Source organism: Elephas maximus, chromosome 22 (genome assembly GCF_024166365.1).
Source record: "Elephas maximus indicus isolate mEleMax1 chromosome 22, mEleMax1 primary haplotype, whole genome shotgun sequence".
Classification (NCBI taxonomy): Eukaryota; Metazoa; Chordata; class Mammalia; order Proboscidea; family Elephantidae; genus Elephas; species Elephas maximus.
This window is the reverse complement of record NC_064840.1, coordinates 28,286,159-28,310,531: the sequence shown is the minus strand read 5'-3', so window position 1 is coordinate 28,310,531 and position 24,373 is coordinate 28,286,159. Positions and strand designations below refer to the sequence as shown.

Below are 24,373 nucleotides of genomic sequence, written 5' to 3'. Positions count from 1 at the left end.
CCTTAATTCTTATAATGTTCTTCCTCAACATATACTACAGCAAAAGTTTATAAAACCCAGATAATGCCAGCAAAAGAAAATTACACTATTGAGAAGAGGAAGGCAGAAAAATTTCACTTCTCCTTGTTAATACCTATGACATTCCTATGCCCCTAATTAAGTCTTTCTACCCTAACCAGTCAGTAACTGAGCTAATGCACACATCCAGAAGATTAGAAAAATAGAGTATGAATGCAGCTCTTAATGTATTTATAGCTATCTGTCCCTTTACTAGGGGTCCCTGGGTGCTGCAAATGGTTAACGTGCTTCGCTGCTAACAGAAAGGCTGGTGGTTCAGATCCACCCAGAGACATCTCGGAAGACAGGCCTGGTGATCTACATCTAAAACATCAGCCATTGCCAGCCCTATGGAGCATAGTTCTGCTCTGATGCACAAAAGGTCATCATGAGTTGGAATCAACTGTACTGCAACTAATAAAACTGGTCCCTTCACTAAATGGTACTATCTAAACATTTTAGTTCTGAAACCTGGCTCTCACTTCTTAATGCCATTTATCATATATAATGACCATCAGTATTTCTGCCTCTAAAAGTCTGATCCTTTTCATTCCTGTAACATCAAGAAATCAGATGATCTCGTTTATAAGAACTGTTATTAAACTACGAGTTAAATAGGCAAGGAGGAAAGTGTTTAAGCAACTTCCCTAAGAATAAAATTGCCAAAAATCCATGGCCTTTGAATGGTTTGCACCTGTACCCCGTTTCCCTGCACCCTCCTCCAGGTGCCTGGGCCTTGGGGATCCCCACATGTGGGCTCCAGCTCTTCATACCAGGCTGGGCGCTGAGGCGAGGGGCTGCACAGAGCTCCAGCCCGATGGGTGGAAGGAGGCAAAGGGGGTGAGAGGTGGGGTGGTGCCCCCAGGGTTGGGGGCCAGGATGGCTTCAGCCTGACATGGGAGGAGGGGCAGGGGCGCTCGGGGTTCTGTCCTGGGAGGCCCCGGTGAGGGACAAACGGAAGGACCAAGAGGGGTGGGCTAGGTGGGGAGAAGACCCCCCAATTACTTCATAGTGCCTGACCATGTTTCAGAGACCTGATGTTGGATCATTTAAATAATGTAATTAATCTTTACAATGTCCCATAGTGAAATTCTGTGATATAAATGTAACTAAATATGTTTCCCAATACATATATTGATTCATAAACTTATTTATTGCCTCTGCTATTAAACTTCTCTTCCCTATTAATAATACAATAAAAGCTACCATTTATGGAATGCCTCTTGCATGTTACTGATCGTGCTAGGCACTTTACATGTATTTTTTATAATCCTACCAGAATCATTATGAAACAAATAGAATCACCACATCATCACTTCCTAAACAAGAAAACAAAAGCCAAGAGGAGTTAAGTAATAACTTCCCTAAGATCCCACAGCCAGGAAGTACTATAACTGAGAGTCATATCTGGGTCTGTATGACGCGAATCCCACCTTCTTTCCACCCTAAGAGCACTTTCTCATCATGTCGCAGCTACTGGATATCAAGTCTGAGAATATTACATTTCTTTTCTCTAATCAGGTCTAGGATGATAATTCTTTCTCATTATAATTCAGGTCTCTCAGACTTACTATGTGTCTACCACATGAGTTAATAATCCACCAAAGAAATATCATGAAGGGTTTGCAGTAGCAATTTTTGATCTCAAGCAAAGTATAATGTTTGCTCCTTACAACCTCATGTCTATAGCATGATGATATAGCTTTCTGCTAATTTTACATATGTCTACTTCATGCCACATATCCCACCAAGCTGTTAGCTCCTAGAATCAGGGACCATATCTTATTTATCTCTACATACCTAAAGTCTACACATGGTAGACACCCAACATCTGAAGTATCTGAAATGTTTTGAACAGAAAAAAAAAAAAAGACTCCAGGTTTCAGAGAAAAAAATTTTTTTTGGTGGCAGAGGCGGGGGCGTCTACAGGTAAACTTCCTACCTCTCGATCCTTGAGTTTCATGGCGAGCACCAACTGATGCCTGTGGTTAGTAAGAGCCTCCCGGTAATTTCCTTTGGAGAAGAATGCGGAGCCCAGATTCCCATGAGCTCGGCATTCCCCTGTCTGGTCACCTGAGTTGTTTGGAAAAAAAAAAAAAAGATAAAACTTCTTTAAGTTATAGTGTAATTTATAATGCATAATGGACATCTCAATTTAAGAACCACAGGTTTACTACCAAAGATTTCACTTGACTTCTTTTTGAAAAATATTTTTTTCCTTCCACAAGACCCTATGTGGGGAGTTACGGTCCTAGAACTTAAATCTCTGGACAAGAACTGTCGTTTTAACATGAAACTGTAGTCGGGGATTTAGGTGTCTTGGAAATGAGAGGTTAAAGACCTTGACACAAACCAGCTGCTGTTAGAGTCTCCTCATTGCTCCGCTAATGACCCTTAGTGCTGAACAGCCATCAGCTTGTTGGTTCAGTCACTTGACTCCAAAACTACTATAATAAGTTGCCTCTTTATGAGTACACTGATAGTAGATTCACCATATCCTTTCTCTTAACTGCAATCCTACATGTCCCTTAAATAATCACTATAAATGACAATCATAATCATAGGCCACACTTATTTAACCAATGAGGAAACTGAGGCACTGAGAGTTTAGGTACCTTGCCCAAGATCACACAGCCAGGATCCTAAACCCAGCAGTCTGGCTCCATAGTCCATGTTCTTAACCACTGCACAATACTGTCTCTTCCAATAAAATGATGCATGTTAATGGGGGCAAAAATGAAAATTGAGATGAAAGATTCACCTGCCAATACTATCTTTTGAGGTATTAAATCTGTGAGTCTAAATCTCTGAGGAGGGCAATAAGTGTTAATTCACACCTCTTAGCTTTTTAAGAGCCGTGGTACCTTGTTATCTGAAAATTCCTAAAGATCTGAGTACTCTAAAACAGAGATTGTTCTAGGATTACAATTTTCATTGCATATGTTATCCCCATTCATGTCAGGCTAATCAGCTTTGTTAGCTTCCTTTCTGCACTAAAATAAAGGAGAGAAACATAACTCTACCTAAGGTCTTGGCTACATCCAAGTCCTGTTGCATGTATCCAGTGCTCTTCTCTGTGTTCCCAAGAGACCAGTAAGCACTGCTCAGGGCAGAGAAAACGGAACCTCTCAGCTTGAGGCTGCAGGTGCCAATCTTCAGAGCAGCTTCTAAGACAACCACAGAGGCCCCATGATGGCCAGCCGTCAGGAGTTCCTGCCCAACCACAGATACGACCACGAAGGGACTCTTGTCCAGTTTCATTTTCTGAAGCTGCTGGTAAGTAGGTTCCAGGGAATCTGACGGAAAACAAAAGAATACAGGAGAATGGAGGAAGATTCACAGAACCATATTTTCTAATATACTGTAGAAACAAATGCTTATTATACTTTTTATGGCCAATTTCAAGCACAAACTCTTCAGCCTTTAATCCAGCACCACCCTAACTCTCTACTTATCCCATATGACTCCTTGTCCCCAATCCCCAGTCCAGTATTTCCTTTTCCTCACTCTCCCATTCATAAGCCAAGGTCATTCTTGGATCAGGATATGCCACTTTCCCTAAATGATTCCCTAGTCCCCCACCCCAACCCGCTGGCCTCTCAAAATACCACCTCTACCAGGCAGCATTCCCCAGGTCCTATAACCAACATTAATCTTTGTATCTAAACTCCTACTGCATTTATATAGTTAGTATCACGCAGTTTGGCCCTTGACTATTTTAGAATTGTTTCACATGTGTTAAATTTATTTTTACCTTCCCTCGGCTAAATGTGAAGACAACATAGGACTCTTTTATGTTGTTAGGTACCGCTGAGTCGGTTCTGACTCATAGCAACCCTATGTACAACAGAAAGAAACACTGCCCAGTCCTGCGCCATCCTCACAATTGCTGCTACGTTTGAGGCCGCTGTTGCAGCCACTGTGTCTATCCATCTAGTTGAGGGTCTTTCTCTCTTTCACTGACCCTCAACTTTACCAAATATGATGTCGTTCTCTAGCAACTGGTCCCCCCTGATAACATGTTCAAAGTACTGTTTTATACCTTATCAGAACTCCACAGTAATTGGCAGAATGTAGGCACTCAATAAAAAACTCGCCATTGTCACACAAGTGAAAGCCGTCAATACACTGCCAACTCAATAAATATTCATTTAACCTGAATGTGAATGACTAAGAAACCCTAGAAGATGCAGTAAAAGAAGCTCTTACAACAAAGTATCTGTCATCTTCAGCAGCAGCCCAGTGTACATTACTGTTTCTGTGACCCTCATGCCCAAATCAAAAAACATTATCAATTTTTGTTGTGGTCGTGACAGAAACCATAAAAAAAATCATCCATGTTGACTAAGGTAAGATGAAAGACAAAATTAATATTGATCTCATTTTATTTTATGTGGTATTTAGAAAGCACACAGATTTAGAGTCAGGAAGCCACAGGGAGATTCTTTCCATCTGAAGCTAAGTTTGAATGTGGATGACCTCCAAACTCTTTCTCCCCACCCTCCCTGTATTTTTTTTTAAGACAATTGCAGAGCTATTGACTGTAGCCCTACAATCAAGCGACACTTAAAACGCTTTTGTTGTTAGCTTTCCTGAAAAACTATTTCACATTAGTTGTTCTACTGTGCATATGTAAAAACTATAAAAAGCTTGGTCTCTTTAAATTTTGACTCTCCTAGCCAACAGTACTGCATTAAAATGTAATTTTTACAATTTATGACTTCAAGCCTCAACTCTCTACTAAGGAGCTCTCGCCTGAATCAACATTACCACAGAAACCTCAAAACCTACTGGTGCCTGAAGCATTTTTTTCCCTTCAATCAGCTCACTAAACAGAGAACAAAGAACATTTTTACACCTGCCAAGATGCAAGCGAGAATTTGCAGTGCACAGTACCAGTAAACACTAGCCAACCAGTAGGATTAAATGCAGGCACAAGAACCCAGGATTGCTAATATAGAGAACAACAATACCATACAGAAATAGTCTAAGCAGAATTTTGGTGGTACCCAGTGATGGAGCTGACAGCAACGATGATCACATCAGCATCTCACTGGCCAATTAGCAGCAACAAAAATTAGGCAATAGGAATAGAATAGAATTTTAGAGCTGAAAAGGTCTTGAAAATCCTTTAATAGCCTCATTTTAGAAATGAAGAATCTGAGTACTTAAGTGATTTGCCCCCGGCCAGCTTGAGACAGGGCCAAGACAAGAATCTACTGTAGGGCTCTAATACCATACCAGGCAGGATTCTTAGTTGCTTGAAACAGAAACCAATTTGGGCTGGTTTTAAGAGAATAGAAATGCACTGAGTACCACTGGGAAGAGTGGGGAACCAGCTCTCCAGGCCCACAGTCAAAACCACGCCACAAAGGCTGCCTGGTGAAGGTAAGACAAGCGTTGCAACTAAACAGAGGACGCCACAGCTTGCAATGCTGCCCTACCACCACTGAATGCCACCCTTGGAAAATGGATATCACTGTTGCCGCCCACTCCCACAACAAATTCTGGGCTGTCCTTTAGCTCTTGATTTAAAGTCAGAGCCCAGCTGCAAAGGAGGATGTGAGCATGAAAATCTGGTGTTTTCAGCTTTATAGTGGAAGGTACGAGGCAGGAAAAGATAGGGAATTCTCCAAACAGAGAAAGAGTGTTCAGACACTGCCATCCCAACCTGACTGATAGTCAGCAAAGAGACTATGCTTCAGCTGGTGACTTTTTTCCCATAGCAACCATGGCTAAGCTAGGGCAAGAGCCACTGACTGAGCCTCTAAAATTATTCAAAAATGGTAGAAAGATGAGAATACATTGCCACAGCTAGAGGGCTGAAGGAAATACCCGGAAGATTTCCAAATGAGAAATAAATTGTCAACTGTATAATTTTTCACTAGATGAAAATGAAATTGAAGAAAACAGAGGTAAAAGATCAAACTTCCATTTGCAGTATATAGGAAAGAGAATATAAATGCATTAAAAGGTAAATTACAATGCCAGTAACATTCATGTTTTAAGAGTTGTAAGAGGAACTGATTATCAGGGGCAATAGGAAAGCTTCATGGTAAGTCTGTTTCTTCCTAAGAGTGGAAGGCATGTTAGGCAGAAGGCCTGCCTTAAACAAAGGTGCCTGAAGAAGAGAGGTACACAGAATGACAGGCCAGCTTGAATGGACCAGAGATTATTTGTAGGGAAGGATGTTAATATGGAATAATGGCAAAAATACTGAGCTGAGCCGTTCAGCCAAAGATTAGACAGGCCCATAAAACAAAATGAGACTAAATGGGCACACCAGCCCAGGGGCAAGGACTAGAAGAGGGCAGGAGGGGACAGGAAAGCTGATAATAGGGAACCCAGGGTCAAGAAGGGATAGTGTTGACATGTGGTGGGGTTGGCAACCAATGTCACAAAATAATATGTGTATTAAATGTTTAATGAGAAACTAATTTGCTCTGTAAACCTTCATCTAAAGTTCGAAAAAAAAAAAAAAAAAAAAGCAAGCTGAGGATAAAGAGACCTGGATTTCAAAGCCACATACCCTTAGTCTCCTCATTTTGTCAAATGTTTACGTGTGACTGTGGTGGTGGTTACACAAAACTATACATGTGTCTATACACACATACAGGAGTGGTACGAACAGTTACTGGCTGCTAACCAAAAGGTTGGAGGTATGTGTCCACCCAGAGGTGCCTAGGGAAAAAGGTCTGGTGATTTACTTCCAAAAAATTTGCCACTGAAAACCCTGGAGCACCATTCTACTTCAACACACACTGGGTTGCCATGAGTTAGAGTCAACTGGAGAGCAACTGGTTTTCATATTTAAAAAAAAAAAACAAACCTATTGCCATCGAGTCAATTCCAACTCCTAGTGACCCTACAGGACAGAGCAGAACTGCCCCATAGGGTTTCCAAGGAGCAGCCAAGGTCTTAATCACTACACCACCAGGGCTATGTGTGTAATTATATTTCATTTGAACACACCCCCAAATCAGATGCACTGGTTAGCAGTTATACATGCTTCTGATGAATGAAATTGGTAAGAATATATATATATATCAATATATATCTATATATCTATATATATATATATATATATATATATATATATATAATGTATAAGTTAGATTGGGTGAGCTCTAAGATTCCTTCCAATTCTATTTTTCCATGATTCTAACTCCTATTCTAGGATAAATTTAGGAAAGGGAATAATTTTTTTTTATTAGGCCAGGTGAAACAGAGTTTTGGCAACCTGTAGCTGTTAAGATGTTTTTCTTTTAGAATCTATGCATAATATATGGACTAGCCAATGTCAAACCAACTCTATAAGAATACAAAAGCCCTTTGCAAAATTGACTAGCACCTGTTAAGTGCTTTCTAAATGTAAAAAGCTTTTAAGAATTCAAAGATGAACAAAATCACATTTCTTGAAACTTGAAGAGCTTGTAGGCTGTATGAAACTAACACGTAGACAAATAATCACAATGCACTAGGTTAAGAGGGAGACTGTATTTCATAAGACTGAGATGCACATTTATTCACATATTAACATCTCTGAAGTTGGGATTTAATGTATCAGAACTTGATGGTGCCTCACAATGGTTCATTTTCTATATCTAAAGAGGTTTAAAGGAGCTCTTTCAGTATGTATGTATGTACATATATGTATAAAATAAAAAGTGATATATTTTTTTTTAGTACCTTATAAAATAATGGCCTGTGTATCAATCCATAATTCATGGAATTGCTAAAAGGTACTATGGGAGCCAAAGGAGTTAGCGTTCTCCCAGAGTAGGACTGGCAAGGTTTCCCAGAAGAAGTGACATCTGATTAGATATGAGATATGAGAAACCACAGTGTTTTCCAGGAGCTACAGGTGGTTTTAGTTGGAAGTACCTGGAAATGAGAATGAAAGGGAGGCAAAGTCTCATATACTAAAGGAGGCTGGCCTCTACCCTGTGGGCAATGGGGAGGGAATTCAGAATTATAAAGAATAGAGTGGCAGATCAAACTTACATTTTAGAGAGTTCATTCTGGAAGGAAAGCAAAGCGTGAACTGTTATGGAAGAGATATAAGCCAGGAAAACCAGTTAGAGGGACGATATGATGAAGTCTTATATTTGGCAATGATAAAAGAAATGGAAAGCAAGGCATAAATTTCAGACATATTTAGAAAATAAAATTCACAGAAATTGAGGAATAAATGAATTTAATAGAAATAATGCCTTAGTCCAAAATAAATGATACTCTACTGACTATCTCCTATGAATTGTCTTCAAGGTAACTAATATTTTTACAGACATTACTCTGTCTTAGGCACTGTAGAGGCCTTATATTGCCTTCCAAGGGGGCCTTATGTTGCCTTATAACATCCCCCTCTAACATAAAAAAATCTCTAACATACGTGACCAAAAAGGCCTCAGCTTTCCTAAAAATCTGATAGTACCAGTGGCAATTATTCTTGGATACATCGCTAAAATATAGCACTGAATGGCAAATCCAGAAGACTGGGAGAAACAATCCTAGAACAAATCTCTAAAACAAGGTGCCAAAGAGTGGACAGCAACTATAACAAGTGTGGTAATATTGACAAGATAAGAAGGGGAAGTATCATGAGAGGAAAGTATTCCCCTAAAAAACAATTGAGTGATAAAATTCATATTTAATTTTTAATTTTAACCATTTATAAGGCTAAATGATAGTTTTCAACATTCCCAGAACCTTTTAGGTAAAAACAGAGCAATACTCTGGAGAAACAGAGCTCTTTTCCTGTGAACAGAAATAAGATAGAAAGATAGAGTGAATGGAGAATAACGGTCAAACAATAAAACTCGAGCAGCGGACAAGGCAGCACACAGACAGGCAGACTATAAGGCCCAGCATAATTCCTAGAGGCGGCAGGACACTGGACTCTAAACTTCATAGCAAAAGGATACAGGATCGCTTTCAAAATTCTCAGAACATTTTAGATAAAAATACACCAACACTCAGGAGAAACACAGCTTTTTCCAGCAGCGAGGCCTGAGAGAGCCTTCTCCAGTGAGTGCTCCTAAAGAGGACATGGGTACTGTGCAATGCTACATCTCCGCAGCACTGTGCTGCCATAAATACGAGAGTGGGACCAGCACTGTGGCTACGTTCAGTGAGAGTAAGGGCAGAGACGAATGCATACCACCAGGGGCCTGCCTTCCCATTCTAGTGCCTGATTCTTAAAGCAACATGAGGAGATAGATAATACCATGTCCCTTTGACAGGTAAAGGCTGAAGTATGTAGAGAGAGGAAGCAAGCTTACTCAGTCACTGAAATGGCAAAGAGCAGAGCTGGAATTAGGTCCCAATCTTTTGGAACAAAAGCCTATGTGTTCAACATAACATTGCATAAACAGGCCTCCTGTGAAAAGTGACTACCACCCAAAAGAGAATCAAAGGGAAAGAGTGCACGGAGCGTGGACAATAGGTAAATAAAAGGTGAACCCAATTGGACCCTGAAAGAAAAGCTTATCCATTCAGCAGCCATTTTCCAACAGCAGTTCATAAAATCAGCTTCCCTGGGTTCTCTGGAGCTGGTAGAACACCATGACAGGTGATAGCCCATAAATGTAATAGTCTTTAGATTACTGAATTAACAGTAGGAGAGAGACTATACACAAGAGAACCCTAAGCAAGAAACAGTCCTGGCATCTTTAGAGGAACAAATAAAGGTAAATTCAATCTCAGTTTGTAATTATATTATGAAATCCATGGTTGGCAGTAGTAGGACACTACAGCATACAAATTTGCTACAACGTTTATAAAATACAATGAACTAGAATTGCTGAAAGACTATCTAAAAAGAGAAATGGAGAAGAGTAAAAGGATAAATTAATTAAGTCATGAAAAAGAGAGTACCATTTTATACTTACACTTGTTTTAATATTTGCATTAATGATATACATTACATATAATGACATAAATATATCCAAAATAGATTAACTAATATCTGGTTTCTGAGCACAAGTGAAAGCATAAAAATAAGGCAAAACAGAATTAATTCCACTAGAAATATAGAAACAATAAAAAAAGTACAAATGAGTTTCAATGTGGATAAATACAATGCACATCTAGGGAACAAGGGTGTATTAATACAGGTGGGCCTTGCCTTAAAACAAAACAAAAAAAGCCCTGAAACTTCCAAAAAGGCCAAACCACAGGAACACAGCGCACATTGTGGAGGCTTTGTTTGCGTATAGACACACCTAGGAGTCTTCTCTATTGCAATTAAGTATTATACAACAAAAACAAAAAAACCCACAGATCAGACCTATATGTAAAGTGACCCTGACTGCACAGCTATGCAACAATGGCAGAAACTTGGAAAGCTGCAGGAGGCTCAAAGAAACAGTGGGGAAAAAATGGGTAGCAGGTGATGATGGATTTTGAGAATTACAACCATATGACAAGAAGGGAGGTCATTAAGATGTCGGATGATGCACAGAACAACATCCTGCCAAGCAACAGGTTCTCTAGAAGACCCTGATCAGAGAAGCCCACCCAGAATAGGACATTGGGGGGGGGGGGGTGGGGGAGGGGGCGGGAAACCAAACCCAGTGCCGTCGAGTTGATTCCGACTCATAGCAACCCTATAGGACAGAGTAGAACTGCCCCATAGAGTTTCCAAGGAGCGCCTGGCGGATTTGAACTGCCGACCTTTTGGTTAGCAGACGTAGCACTTAACCACTATGCCACCAGGGTTTCCAGTGGGAAAAGCATGCTAAAAATAAATGAGATAAATTAAATTGCCTTAAGGGAAGAGAAGAAAATAATGAAATGCTGCAGGCACCTGTAAGCAGCTGCTTTCTCCAGGGTCAGCCTTAGGTCACTCACCATAAGAGTGCAAAGAAGGTGGCATGGAAAACCCTAAGGGTGACAGCAGGTCTGAGCTGTTTCTCACAGCGCAGAGAAGATTTTCTTACATTTATTTAAACAAATTGTATCAAAGGCAAAACCGGTAAGTATGTTTCTGCTGATCTCAACACGTTCACTCCAATATTCTAAGCAAACAGCAGAAACACTTCAGAATAAAGAGGGTAATACCTTCATAAACTAAAAAATGTTCCATGTAAATTCCTTGGAGAGAGGGCAGGAAGGGAATGAGAAAATACTAGAAAAAATGGAAAGGAGAAACAGATTGATTTCTTTTTGTTGTCCATTTCCCCCCAAGCCCTGGAGCTCCAAAGAGCATCTGCTCCAAGCCAGAGTTTATTAACAGCAGGTCCCCCAGTGGGAGAAGCCATTAGGTTCCTCCAGCAAAGACTCAGCTTTGTACTAGGTTATAAAATGGCATGAAAGAGGTTTCCTCACCACTTTTTTTCTAAAACATGAAATCCCCAACTTTGAGGAAAATATTTTTGTAGAGCTATGAATTGTCCAGAGAGCATATGAGTACCATCTAGTTCACCAAGCTTTGATATAGCAGATATTTAGAGCCAAGTACAGTACTAGCTACTATATTAAAACTATCAAACCCTGCAAACATTTTCAAAACTAAAATGTATAATGATACGTCCATCAAAAATTTTAGGATCATTCCCCTTTTTCAGAAATTCGAAAACTTACCAGTTCAGAGCTCTGCTTGACATAACTAATTAGAAACATTAAAAAGTCTACTATTTGCCATGAATCTGTCTTAGTCTCTACATCTCCCCCCAAAGATGACAACTGGTGTACACTTCCAGCCCAATCTTCCCAAGAGTTCACTCCTCAAAATCAGTGAAGCCAATATGTTTTGGGCTTTAAATGTCCTTTGACCTCCACAGTACTGTTTTTCAAGAATACCAATTGACATACCCACTGCTGTTTCCAAATCACAGCGACCCTATGTGTCAGAATAGAACTGTTGCATAGGGTCTTCGTGACTGTAAATCTTTATGGAAGCAGACTGCCACATCTTTCTCCCGTGGAGTGGCTGGTGGGTTTGAACTGCCAACCTTTCCATTAGTATCTGGGTGCTTAATCACCGTGCCACCAGGACTCCTCAAATTGGTATAAGGTGGAAGTAATAACAGGGAGAACAAATGTAAAAGTGTATCTGTTTGTTTTCTCTCTCATCTTTTAATCCCACAGATTCTTTTAATGTATCTCTGAAAAATGTTAGACACAGCCTATAGTTAGATCCACATCTTTTTATAAAATATTAGAATATGTAATGCCTTCTCTGAAGGTCCCTGGGTGCTACAAACAGTGTGCATTTGACGACTAAAGGTTGGCAGTTTGAATCCACCCAGCAGCAGCACAGAAGAGAGCCCTGGTGATCTGCTTCTGTAAAGACTACAGCCAAGAAAGGCCAACGGAGCAGTTCTACTCTATGACACACAGGGTTGCCGTGAGTCAGAATCAGCTCAACCGCAACAGGTTTAGTTTTGGGCTTTTTAATGTCTTCTCTTACTTGATTATTTCTAGAAGGCATATTGGTCCACCTGGGCAAATCAATTTACTATTGAGGTATTGTGGTTTCGAATTATACAATCTTAAAACTAAGAAAAATATACAGATTATTTAAATAGCCCGAAAATCCAGAGAGGTTGAGTCATTGGTTAATGAAAATTCAAGAACATAATCTCGGTCCACCAACTTCCAAGGGTCTTTCCGCCATCCCATTCTGCCTCACTATTTCAGCTATCAACAGTGATGCTTGATCTTCCTTTGTCTAAATGTCAGATCTTGGCAAATTTGATAATCAGTTCTCAGTGCCCAAGTCGAGAGTCTTGGAAGACTTGAGACGTTCTACTTTAATGTCAGACCATGTACTTTGATCATATTCACCTCTCATGGGAGATTTCATGGCGGCTTCCACCATCCCTACCAGAAGCTGGAGGCTCTTGGGGTCCTGAGCCAGCCCGGATGCAAAGGCAGCCAGGGCATCGGCATGACGTCCAAGGTACTGGAGGGCAACGCCCTGTCGGAAGTATGCCTGGAAATAAAGAAAAGACAATGTATGTTTTACTTATTACGATGTGTTCCCGCAAGGGTGACAGTGATTCGGTATTAGAACCACAGGCCAGGAGAACTGAGATTAAAGATATCTTCACTCAAAAAACTAGTCAACTATCGGTAGTCAAATCTAATTTCTCCTAACACTGTGGAAGGCAAACATGCTTCTTCCAAGCAATTTTTATTTAATATTTTCACTTAGTAATATTACTATATTCTTTGGCACTTACTCACATGTTGCTTTTATTGTTTGTCAATGATCTTAAAAGTATATCTTCTCCCACCTTTAAAAAAGCATAAGCTCCTCGAGGACAGGAGTTTGGAGATTTTTCATCTCACCAAAGCCTCTGCTATAGTGCAAGATACATGAGAAATACTCAATTTCATATTTTCCCTTTATATAATTCAGGGGGAAAAATCAATGTATGATTATCATTAAGGTAATTTTAATAATGAATAACATGGTTACATGCTTTTAATTTTGTCTTTCAAACACAATATTTAAAAGCAGTTATCTAAAATATGTGTGCTTTGTTTAAAATCAAGATTGTTGTCCTTTTTGTTCTTTAACTGGATTAGTTTAAAAACAGTATTATCATCTGTGATTACAGAAAAACATCCTTCCTTCTGGCCAATTGCAGAAAAGGCCAGAGAACTAACAAAATACTTAAATTTTATAATAGTTTTAAGAAAGTACAGTTTGTTTTCAAGTACACAGAATAAAGCCAAGTAAATAGACTAAGTGTTCCTAGTATGTTACCTGCAAAGCAGTTTGTACCTGATTAAATAATAAATAAAAACGGTATATTATTAATGAATTAATTGCTTATACGACAACATCTGCTTCAGAAATACTTGGCCTCCTGTTTAACTTAAATACTCTTAGAATACTGTTTATAACACAAACTTGACTTTTTCGGACCAATATACTTTGAAATGATCACAAACTGTATTCAAAGGATCTCAATGAACTCTACTCCTAATTCAACTTCATATATAATGCCATATTATACACACTTGTACACACAGAGTGAGAGAGAGCACCTTTCACGTTTACAAAACATAATTACATACCTTATCTTATTTCATTTTTATAACTACCCTTTGAGGTGATTTAATATAGGAAATACTATTCAGTATTTCTATTAAGAAACAATCCATAAACAGAATGAGTACTCTGATTACTATGGGCTATTCAGGCTTCTATTAGTTTAAACTACCAGCAGCTGTTAAAACTCAGACCCCAGTAAGACAATAACCTGTAAATGCACTTTCATTACTAATTCATAAGATTACTTCTTTTCACTGGACTCAGCCACTGTTTTAATCTTTAATGTGTTTACAGGCAATTTGCACTACCCTTTTCATTTCACATTTTAGGTGGTTTCTATAACCCAAGAGGCAGTATACGATACATTGCAACTAAAAATAACTGTAGTTTCCATAAGTCTAGAAATGCTAAAGCTAAACTAAAAAATTATATTTATTTATATAATGCATATACTTATGCCAAATATTTGTAAACTGTAATTATCATCAATGGAAAGAGACAAAAAAGTAATGTCAGTAGCTATATTGATTTTAGGTACATATTAAAAAAAGCACGAGAATCTTAGTCTCAATGAATTTTTATAATTTCTTATATATTTAAAGTAAAATTTTATCATTAGTTAACTTCACTGAGACAGCATCTGATTTCCCTGTGTGCCAAAATGAAATCACCAAAAAGTATGATTTATCTACCCTTTAGGAGGTAGGCAAAGGTCAGTATCAAATGAAAGCTACGGTATCAAATTCACACAGCAGCTCTAGAAAAGTGTACATGGTTTGCTTTCTTAGAATACCCAGAATTTACAGGAGAAAAGGCAAGACTGGGCAATGCCCCCCACAACCTTTGGTTCCATTCTTCAGGAGAAAATATTAAAAAGAGATATAGAAGAGGGAACTCAAATGTTTCCTTTGGTCCTCTTGTATATCCTTACACAACCCCTAACCCAACGTTACAAGATTTTCTCAGTTAAAAGCTTAGAGCTGTCTCCCTGTCAAGACAGCATGAGTCCAGCTGTGCCAAACCCCTGCACTAAACCCGGAGTGGAACTCTCCCAACTTTTTTCCATGCAACATTCATTGAATGTACAAACAGCTGCTGAATAAAAATTACTTGATACTTTTGTGAGAGATATGCCACTATGGAGTTCAAGTTGATGATGATAAAACCTAGATTGTGGGTTACTGTGATAGCATCAATAGCATTTAGCAGTGCCTGACACAAAGCACTCAATAAAATTAGCTATTTTTATCACTTTTAGTCAATGTGAAAAGAAATCATTGGCGATTTAGAATATAACAAGACATAATTATAGACTAACCAAATACAAGGGAAGTCCAGTAAATGTTTTAAATATCTTATCATTCAATGTAACATCACTCCGTATCTTATCATTGATTCCTTCACTCCTCCCCTTGCTCCTTCAAAGACTGGAGGCAACTTGGAAAGTATATAATTGAGCCTCCTCATTGCTGTAAGGCTCTCAGACAAAATCTGAACCACCTGACTAACAGACATGGGTATTATCAGGTATTGGGAAATATGGCAGCCACTCACAGGATCCTTTGCCAGCCTCCTCCAAAGCAAAGGTCAAGATGTACTGGGATTCATGGCTGTTTACCACAGCTTCAAGGAAACAGACGTGACCTGCTGCATCCTGTCTGCTTCTCTCCTACTGGTTCCTGATACTAATTGTTCTCATACCCACCATCCCAGGTTTCACAGGAAGCTGCTTCATCTGGGAGACAGGCAGACCGTGATCATTTAGGATTGTGCAGAGGCAGTGAATGTACAGCATGCCAAGGCAAGTTGGGGCCTATGAATGGTAGCGAACATTCGGTACCCATCCAAACTCAGATCATATACCCTCCTGTCACAGAATACCCCAAGCATATACCACAATCCGGTCACTGGATATGTAGTATGTAGAGGACAAAGGACAACACAGATTGACTATTGACTATATTGATGTTACCCTGAGAAGAATGGTTTTAACCTGAAGTTTTACCCAGAAAGAAGAGAAACATACAGGGAGCTACTTAATACACCGGAATAAACGATGGGATGCCTGGATTATCAAGTGTTTCATAGTCATTTATACTTTGTTGCTCACCACAAAAAACCCACAGTGGTTATTCCACAATCCTACTAAATGACCTCACAAATAATATAAAGATGACTGGTTATAGGAATAAGTTTCCATCCCTTCCTTCAATTAACATTCCCTAAATATCTGCAGCGCCAGGTACTATGATGTACCTAACAAATACAAAGAAAAAAAAAAAACAAGAATGGTACCCTCAAGGTGCTCACAGTCTAGAGGAAAAGAATGCAAAAAGTTATAAATGCCCTGATGGTAGCATAAAGATCTAGACTGACAGCTGTAGTAACTGCTTACTTGCAGTAAGGATTGTAATACTTCAGCAAGGACAAAAAATACATCACTAATGACCAAAGTATTCACACTCTGCTATTACAATTCTTGGAGCCCTGGTGGCACAGTGGTTAAGAGCTTGGCTGCTAACCAAAAAGGTCGGCAGCTCAAATCCACCAGCCACTCCTTGAAAACCCTATGGGGCAGTTCCACTCTGTCCTATAGAGTCACTGTGAGGAACTGACTCAGGGCCAATGTTTTTTTTGTTTATTAAAATTGTTACCATTATTTGCATTTGCTTTTTAAGTGGTCATTCCTCTCAAGCCAGAGGGTTAAAGTAAAAACACTCAAGAACTAAATATGTGAGACAGCATTTTTTTCACCCATCAAGTACCCCTGGAAGCAATGAAGAACGTGGTCTTTACTTTCAATACTCTATTGCTGGTTCACAACTCCAAAACGTCACTGGATTCAACAGCAACCTATTGCACTACTGTTCCTTGGTCAAATGAATGAAGAGGTAAACTATTAAATTCATAGATGCATGTGTATATTTATAACACAGCGTAAAATATATAGCAAAAATATGTTATACGATTATATATAAAATTAAGAGTGTATATTCACATGTACAGAGCCCTGGTGGTACATTGGTTAAGAGCTCAGCTGCTAACCAAAAAGGTCAGCAGTTCGAATTTACCCCATGGGGCAGTCGGAAATCCCTTGGGGCAGTTCTCTTCTGTCCTGTAGGGCTGCTATGAGTCAGAATCAATTCAAAGGCAACAGGGTCATTTTTTTTTTTTTTCTCCACTCGTAAGTATAACACATAATCTATTAGTTCAAGCAGTTCTCAAAGATTCTATTTTTGATTTTGATTTAATCTTTGAAATGGTACACTTTAATATTCTTAACCTGTCTTCTGTGGTTTGAATTTGTACTTTTTAACATCTTCTGAAGAATAAATGTCTCTAACTATAAGGAGCTCTGGTGGCACAATGGTTAAGCTCTCGGCCGCTAACCAAAAGGTCAGCAGTCTGATATCACCAGCGGCTCTACAGGAGAAAAGACCCAGTGATTTGCTCCTGTAAAGATTACAGCCTAGGAAACCCTATACTCTGTCCGATAGAGTCGTTATAGGGTCACTGGAAGTCAGAGTCAACTCCCCTGAAAGTAACAACAACTATAACGTGGCAGTATACCTGCTAGCCAACCTACACTTTCCACATTGTCATCATCTTTTTTCAACAAAGTTTGTAAATCACAAGATCATTTTACTGAATTTTGTATTATTATTTCATTAAAAATGAGTGGAAATGGGGAAAATCAAAACGCTGATTTTAGTTTTTCAGAGAGCAGCAGCACTGATCTCTAATTTCACACAACTGGGTCAAAAACGAAAATGATTATAAGGTGTCAAAACCAACAAACTTTTAACCTTATGGAGTTACAAAGAACAACTAACCATTTCACTGTGACAGAAATGACAGAATTAGAGAAAATGCAAAAGTTGTTGGAAATACCAAAATTGATTCTAAAGGGAAAGGCATGATTTGAGATACTTTTTAGTTCTCTAGGAATTAATACTCTCCACTCCCTGAACATGTCAGTCTTCTGTTTGATGTCTGCGTGTTTGATACCGTGCATATTTGACTTTCATATACCCTCTCAAGACTGCGTTATGTGGGAAAAGAAAAGACTGGGTTATATTACTTAAAATAGATATCCATCATATGAGTAAAATGTAAATACGCCCATATTACCTATTATAAAACTTATTATATGTTACATATTATACATTGTCACTTCGTTTGCACATAAGCATGAAAGCACAGGATCCATGTCCTCAGTAAGTTTTCACAGTCTTGCATCAAACATGCACCTACCTAGATACACACATGCAAATTATTTTTATTATGTATTTGTTTTATTTATTACAAGGGAGAAATTATCTAGAATAGCACTTTCTGCAACGAGGGAAATGTTCTCCATATGTCGTAGATGGTAGCAGGTAGTAGCCACCCACAAGCTACATGTGGCCACTGAGCACTTGAAACGTAATGAGTGTGACTAAGAAGCTAAATTTTAAATTTTGATCTCATTTTAATTACTTCGAACTTAAACAGTCACAAGTGGCTAGTGGGCACTGTGCTGGGCAGTATAGGTCTAGAGTCTGGTTTTCCTCCAACTCTAAACCTCCAAACACAAAGTGAGATTGGAAGAAAGTGAAAAAGAATATATCAAGTAAGTGAAATAACTACCCCCAAGATAGCTGCAGTAGAAAAGAAAGGACTCATAAGGCTGACATTGGAATCTTGTCCCAGTTACTTTTTACCTGTGGGTATTTGATCAAGTCATTTAACTTCCCCAAACTTCACATTCCATTTCTTCTTACAGGAAACCAAATTAGCCCATTGCCTTGAGCTGATTCCAACCCATGGTCCACTTACAGAGGAGGGTGATAATGACCACCTCAAAGGCTGTAGCAATGGTTGCTAATTGAGATCATATGTGAAAGGTAAAACACAGATTTAGGCTGTTTAAACAATGAATAGAAGTGTATTTCTCACTGACACTGTTTGGCATTTGCTATTTAATCAGGTGGAATCTCCGGATGGTGCAAACGGTTAAAGTGCTCCGCTGCTAACTGAAAGGTTAGAGGTTCAAGTCAACCCAGAGGCAGCTCTGAGGGAAGGCCTGGCGGTAGAGCACAGTTCCACTCGGACACAGGCTGGGCTGCCGTGAGTTGATATCGACTCAACAGCAACGGGTTGCTAGTTGGCTGGTTTACTTAATCAGGTGGCGTATTTGCTTCACCAGCCTGCACATTAGAAATCATCTTGGGTAATGTAGATGAAGGGCTGACAAAATTAAGCACAAAAAAGAAGTGATACCTGGCAACTTGCTGTCAAAGAAATATAAAACCTTTTGGAGAAATGGACACAAAATTATAGCCCATGACAAAAACGAATGACCGTATTGATCACGTTGAATTATCGAGGAAATAGTTAACTTATGACCGGCATCTTCAACTTCGAAAGCCTTTAAAGTAAGTAATACATTTGAGGGAAACTGTTCAATCATAATTGTTTTTAAGTGTTTGCATTTTAGCATTTGATTGGGCAGGCTTCAGTTATCAAGTAAATTCATTATTTGGAACAAGCATTATACGCAAGTCACTTCGGTTGGGTGGAAAAGAAGAAAGCGGTGGTATAAAATGGAACACCAAAAATCTGTTTATAGGAACATGGAACAGCCCTTCCTCTTAGCCACTCTATCCTGATACAATGATTTTAGAATTGTTACAGGGTTTACTGAAGCCAAAGCCTGACACACATTTCAGAATTAACAATAGCCCAGTCTTGTTACATCAGTGCTGCCACCACTCATTTTCCCATTTTTACTCCATATATGTAGATGTTTTATTTTCCAACGCTTTTTCTAGTTAGCATTTGTTGAACAGCTACTAGGTGCCAGACACTGTGTTGGGTGCTTTCCATAGTTTCTCACTAACTGTCACAACGTCCCACAAACTGTTCTCAGAATGTCCATTACACAAAAGAGGGTGGTTACAAAATGTGCCCCAAATCAGAGAGCTATGAAGTGAGACAAACCTGCTGCCAGACTCTTTCTCCTCCTCCTATTCCATGCTACCTCTTTGATAAAAGAATTAATGGTGTGCAATTAACCTCTAAATCAGGTTTTTGTCTAGAAATTCTTGTACTTGCAAAACTCAACATATGAAGGCAGAAGCAGAAGAAAATCAGAAATAACAGAAAATTTATGAACATGAATATTTAATTTCTATTCCATTAGCAACCACTGATTGTGGAACAATTTTTAATGAATCAGATGGAGAGAAAATTCATTTCATTAACCTTTCATATAAATGTATCATTATTGAACCAAACAGGCCACTGTACTTGCAACTCAGTTCGATATTAATTAGATTACAGGCATGAGGCTTTAAATCAAAGGGAAACAAAAGGAGCCATCAGCAAGCACCTCCGCCAATGCTTGTTTGTTTGCTGGCTAAAATGGATTTTTACCTGCACTACAATTTGCTACGCTGCTTTTATTTCCTGACATTTTCAACTGAATTTTCTCTTGCTTCTATTTGCTGACATTTTGTATTTAAAAAAAAAAAAAAAAAACCTTGAGAATCAGCAAAGAACACATTCTTCATGTGGCAATGTGTTTTACCTGCTCAGCTGGGAGTAATCATTCCTATCTCTCCAGAAAACTACACTTCTATTTTTTACTAGTCTGTCTTCTTGTATGCTGAAAGCACATGCAAGGGAGTGGAAGCTATTTTAGAAAACACAATTATTTAGTTTGGAACCCAGAGTCAGAGGTCCAAATGGCCTAAACATAATGTTCTAACCAAATCTGCAGCTGTGAAGTGTTTTTCTCTCCAACTTTGGCTTTTGGTGCAGCTATGGAAATCAATCAATTTCTAAAGGGAATCTGCTCTCAGTTCTGATTATTTCATATCATATAAGCTTTCTTTTCTTCAAACTAATTTTAAACTAATAGTGTCAAAAGTGCTAAGGTAACAAATTTATGGAAAATCATATTTTTAAAAAGAATTAGATTTGATAAAAAGCCAAAGGAAAGATGAAATGCCAACCAAGAGTTAAATAACTAACCCATTACCCAGTGCCCTCAAGTCAATTTAGACTCATAGCAACCCTATATGACAGAGTAGAACTGCTCCATAGGGTTTCCAAGGCTGTAATCTTTATGGAACCAGATCACCAGGTCTTTTTTCCCACACAGCTTCTGGTGGGTTTGAATTACTGACTTTTCAGTTAGCAGCTGAGTGCTTTAGCCGCTGTGCCACAAGGTCTCCTTTTTCTAGCACTAAAGGGATTCTCAATATTAGAATTTATGTCAGATTCTAAAATGTATGTACCATCATCTGGGGTTTCTCTTCCAAGTTTTAAAAATAAACAGTGAAAAAAGTCTGCAATCCCTCAGAGCAGCAGTTCTCAACTTTCCCTATCTTGTGCCTTCATTCAATGGGTGTGGGATGTTCTTGTTGTTGTTAGGTGCTGACTCATAGTGACCCTAAGAACAACAGAAAGAAACACTGGCCCGGTCATGCACCATCCTCACAATCGTTGCTATGTTTGAGTTCACTGTTGCAGCCACTGTCAATCCATATCGTTGAAGGTCATTCTCTTCTTCACTGACTCTCTACTTTATCAACCATAATGTCCTTCTCCAGAGACTGGCCCCTCCTGATAACATGTCCAAAGTACATGACACAAAGTCTCACTATCTTTGCTTCTAGGGAGCATTCTGGCTGTACTTCTTCCACGACAGATTTTATTCATTCTTCTGGCAGTCTATGGCATATTCAATATTCTTTGCCAACACTGTAATTCAAAGAGATCAATTCTTCTTTGGTCTTCCTTATTCACTGCCCACCTTTTGCGTGCATATGAGGTGATTAAAAATACTGTGGCTTCGGTCAGGTGCACCTTAGTCCTCAAGGTGTTATCTTTGCTTTTTAAAACTGTAAAGAGGTCTTTTGCAGCACAGGAGGCACATAAAGTCAGGCCAAGAAGAAAACCAGGGAATTTCCTGAACATTCTCCAAGAAACATCTGGCTTCAGCATAGGCTTCTGTGCCCCTGTCCTGCCAGCACCCTCACCCCACCCCAGAGCACAGAAGCAAGTGTGCTTCCACATTCATAGCCTGGTCCTGGGTAAGTGGTAAGACCAGAAGCAAAACGGAAAAAAAGTATTGGTGGACAAGGAGAATGGTAGATTAAGAAAAACACTGAAGCCAAAAATGTGGTAATTAAAGGAGCCCGAATTCTCACTGACTATTGAAACAAACACTTGGCATCTTGCCTACCATAATGTAGCTATACCCAAACCATGCCAGATTGATGGAAATCCACTCCCTCCAGAAAGCAGTCTATGGGAAATTACTGCTATGAGCAGCTATATATTGGGATATAAAGGCTCTGCACAAGGCTTTCTTGGGCAGCTGAAATTCCACCATTAGTGACTTACTCCTTTGATAATTCCTGGCTATCAACTCTTGTTTTCTCTTAGAATTGTTATACAAACTGGAGTCCAAAGCATTATGCGAGGGAGAATGGCAAAGCCATATAATAAACATGATCCATCTTCCTGAAATGTCAGTTTATTTGAAACTTTTGGAAGTAAATTATTTTTATATAAAAAAATTATAAAAGAAAATGAAGAGTTCACATAATTTTTAGAAACAGAAAATATAAGAAAATTACCATCTCCACTTCTCTTATACCCACCCCCCCCCCACCCCAAATCGTTAGAATAGTCCCTCTCTTCTGACTTTAGAGGTTTGGAAAAGTAAAGTTTGAGAAGTACTACCTAGACCACTGTTAATTAACACCTTTTTTAATTGCTTCAATTGCTAGTTAGAAGTAGGGGTATCCAGACAGGAATATGCACTTGGGAGAGTGATATGAGGAAATAAAAGACATTAAGAAAAGTCAAATGGTAAATTTATAATGGAAAAAAATAAGTGTAGAAAAATCTTTTTGGGATGGGTTCAACAGCAGAATGAAGACCCAGGAAAGAATCAATGAATTTGAAAATAGATCAATAGAAGTGATCTAGCCTAAAGCAGTGAAGAAAACTGACAAAAAAAAAAAAAAAGGACAGAGCTTCAGAGATATGTGAGGCAGTAACAGAAGTTTTAACATTTATGTCATTGGAGTTCCAGAAGAAGAGGAGAAAATTGGTGGTGCAGAAAAAGAAATTTTTTGAAGAAATAATGGCTGAAAACTTTGCACATTTAGTGAACGAGCTAAACCTACAGATTCAAGAAGCTCATTGAACCCCAAACAAGATAAACCCAAAGAAATCCATGCCCGTACAGATAATAACCAACCTGCTGAAAACTAAAAACAAAGAAAAAATCTTGAAAGCAGCCAGAGAAAAATACCACATCACATATTTAAGTATAAATCTAACCAGAGCAGTATAAAACTACATATGTTGAAAACTACAAAATGCACATGAAAGAAACCAATGAAGATCTATATAAATGGAGAAACAGACCATGTTCATGAATTGGGAGACTAAACAGTTACAATATCAACTGTCCCCAAACTGATCTAACATAAACAGGTCCAACAGGATTCCAATCAAAACACAAACTGGATATTTTGTAATATGGACAGTTGAGTCTAAAAATTATATGGAAAGGCAAAGGAACTAAAACAGTCAATATAACTTTGAAAAGAAAAAGTTGGAAGACTCATAAAACCTAATTTTAAAATTTGCTATAAAAGTTACAAAAATCAAGACAGTGTAGTACTGTTAAAAGAATAGACACATATATCAATGGAACAGAATAGAGAGTCCAGAAAGAGACCCACATAAACATGGTCAATTAATCCTTTCACAAAGGTGCAAAGGGCATTAAAAAAGAAACTCCTTCAACAAATGGTATTGGAACAACCGGACATTCTGATGCAGAAAAAGAACCCAAATATTTGTGACTTAGAGATAGACAGAGTTCTTAAATATGACACTAAGGAGGTTGGGCAAAATGGCAGAGTAGGTGGTTCCAAGGAACCATCCCTCCACAGAAGTATCGAACACTCCAACAAAAACTTTCAGAGTCAATTTTGTCAGGACTCTAGAAAACAGTCACATATTTATAACAACCAAGCCAATGCCAGACCAAGAAAAAGGCAAATCAAAAACATTAGGAAAGTTTGTGACATTTTTACTTGCCCTTGCCCCAGCTCTGCAGTAGTCTTAAAGATGGCAGCACACATTTCCAGTGTGGGAACCTGGCCCCTGGTTCCACAAGGAGCAGAGCAGAACTTATTTTCAAAGAATTGTGCTTGTGTGTTCAAACCTGACTGGGGCTACCTGAAGGAGGGATGCAAGGCACTTGCCTTTGTTTCTCCCAACTCAAAACTTACTGAG

The 24,373-nt window shown here is 38.8% G+C and overlaps 1 protein-coding gene across 3 annotated transcripts in view; it reads right to left on the bottom strand.

Annotated features, from left to right (window-relative positions):
* Positions 1–24,373, bottom strand: part of TTC28 (tetratricopeptide repeat domain 28) — a 773,448-nt gene that overhangs the window by 392,355 nt on the left and 356,720 nt on the right. For all 3 annotated transcript variants that reach the window (XM_049865174.1, XM_049865176.1, XM_049865177.1), the window contains 3 exons: positions 12,847–12,994; positions 3,081–3,353; positions 2,000–2,130 (listed from right to left, as the gene is read on the bottom strand). In XM_049865174.1, coding sequence (XP_049721131.1) covers positions 2,000–2,130; positions 3,081–3,353; positions 12,847–12,994 — 552 coding nt within the window. The remainder of the gene's footprint in view (positions 1–1,999; positions 2,131–3,080; positions 3,354–12,846; positions 12,995–24,373) is intronic.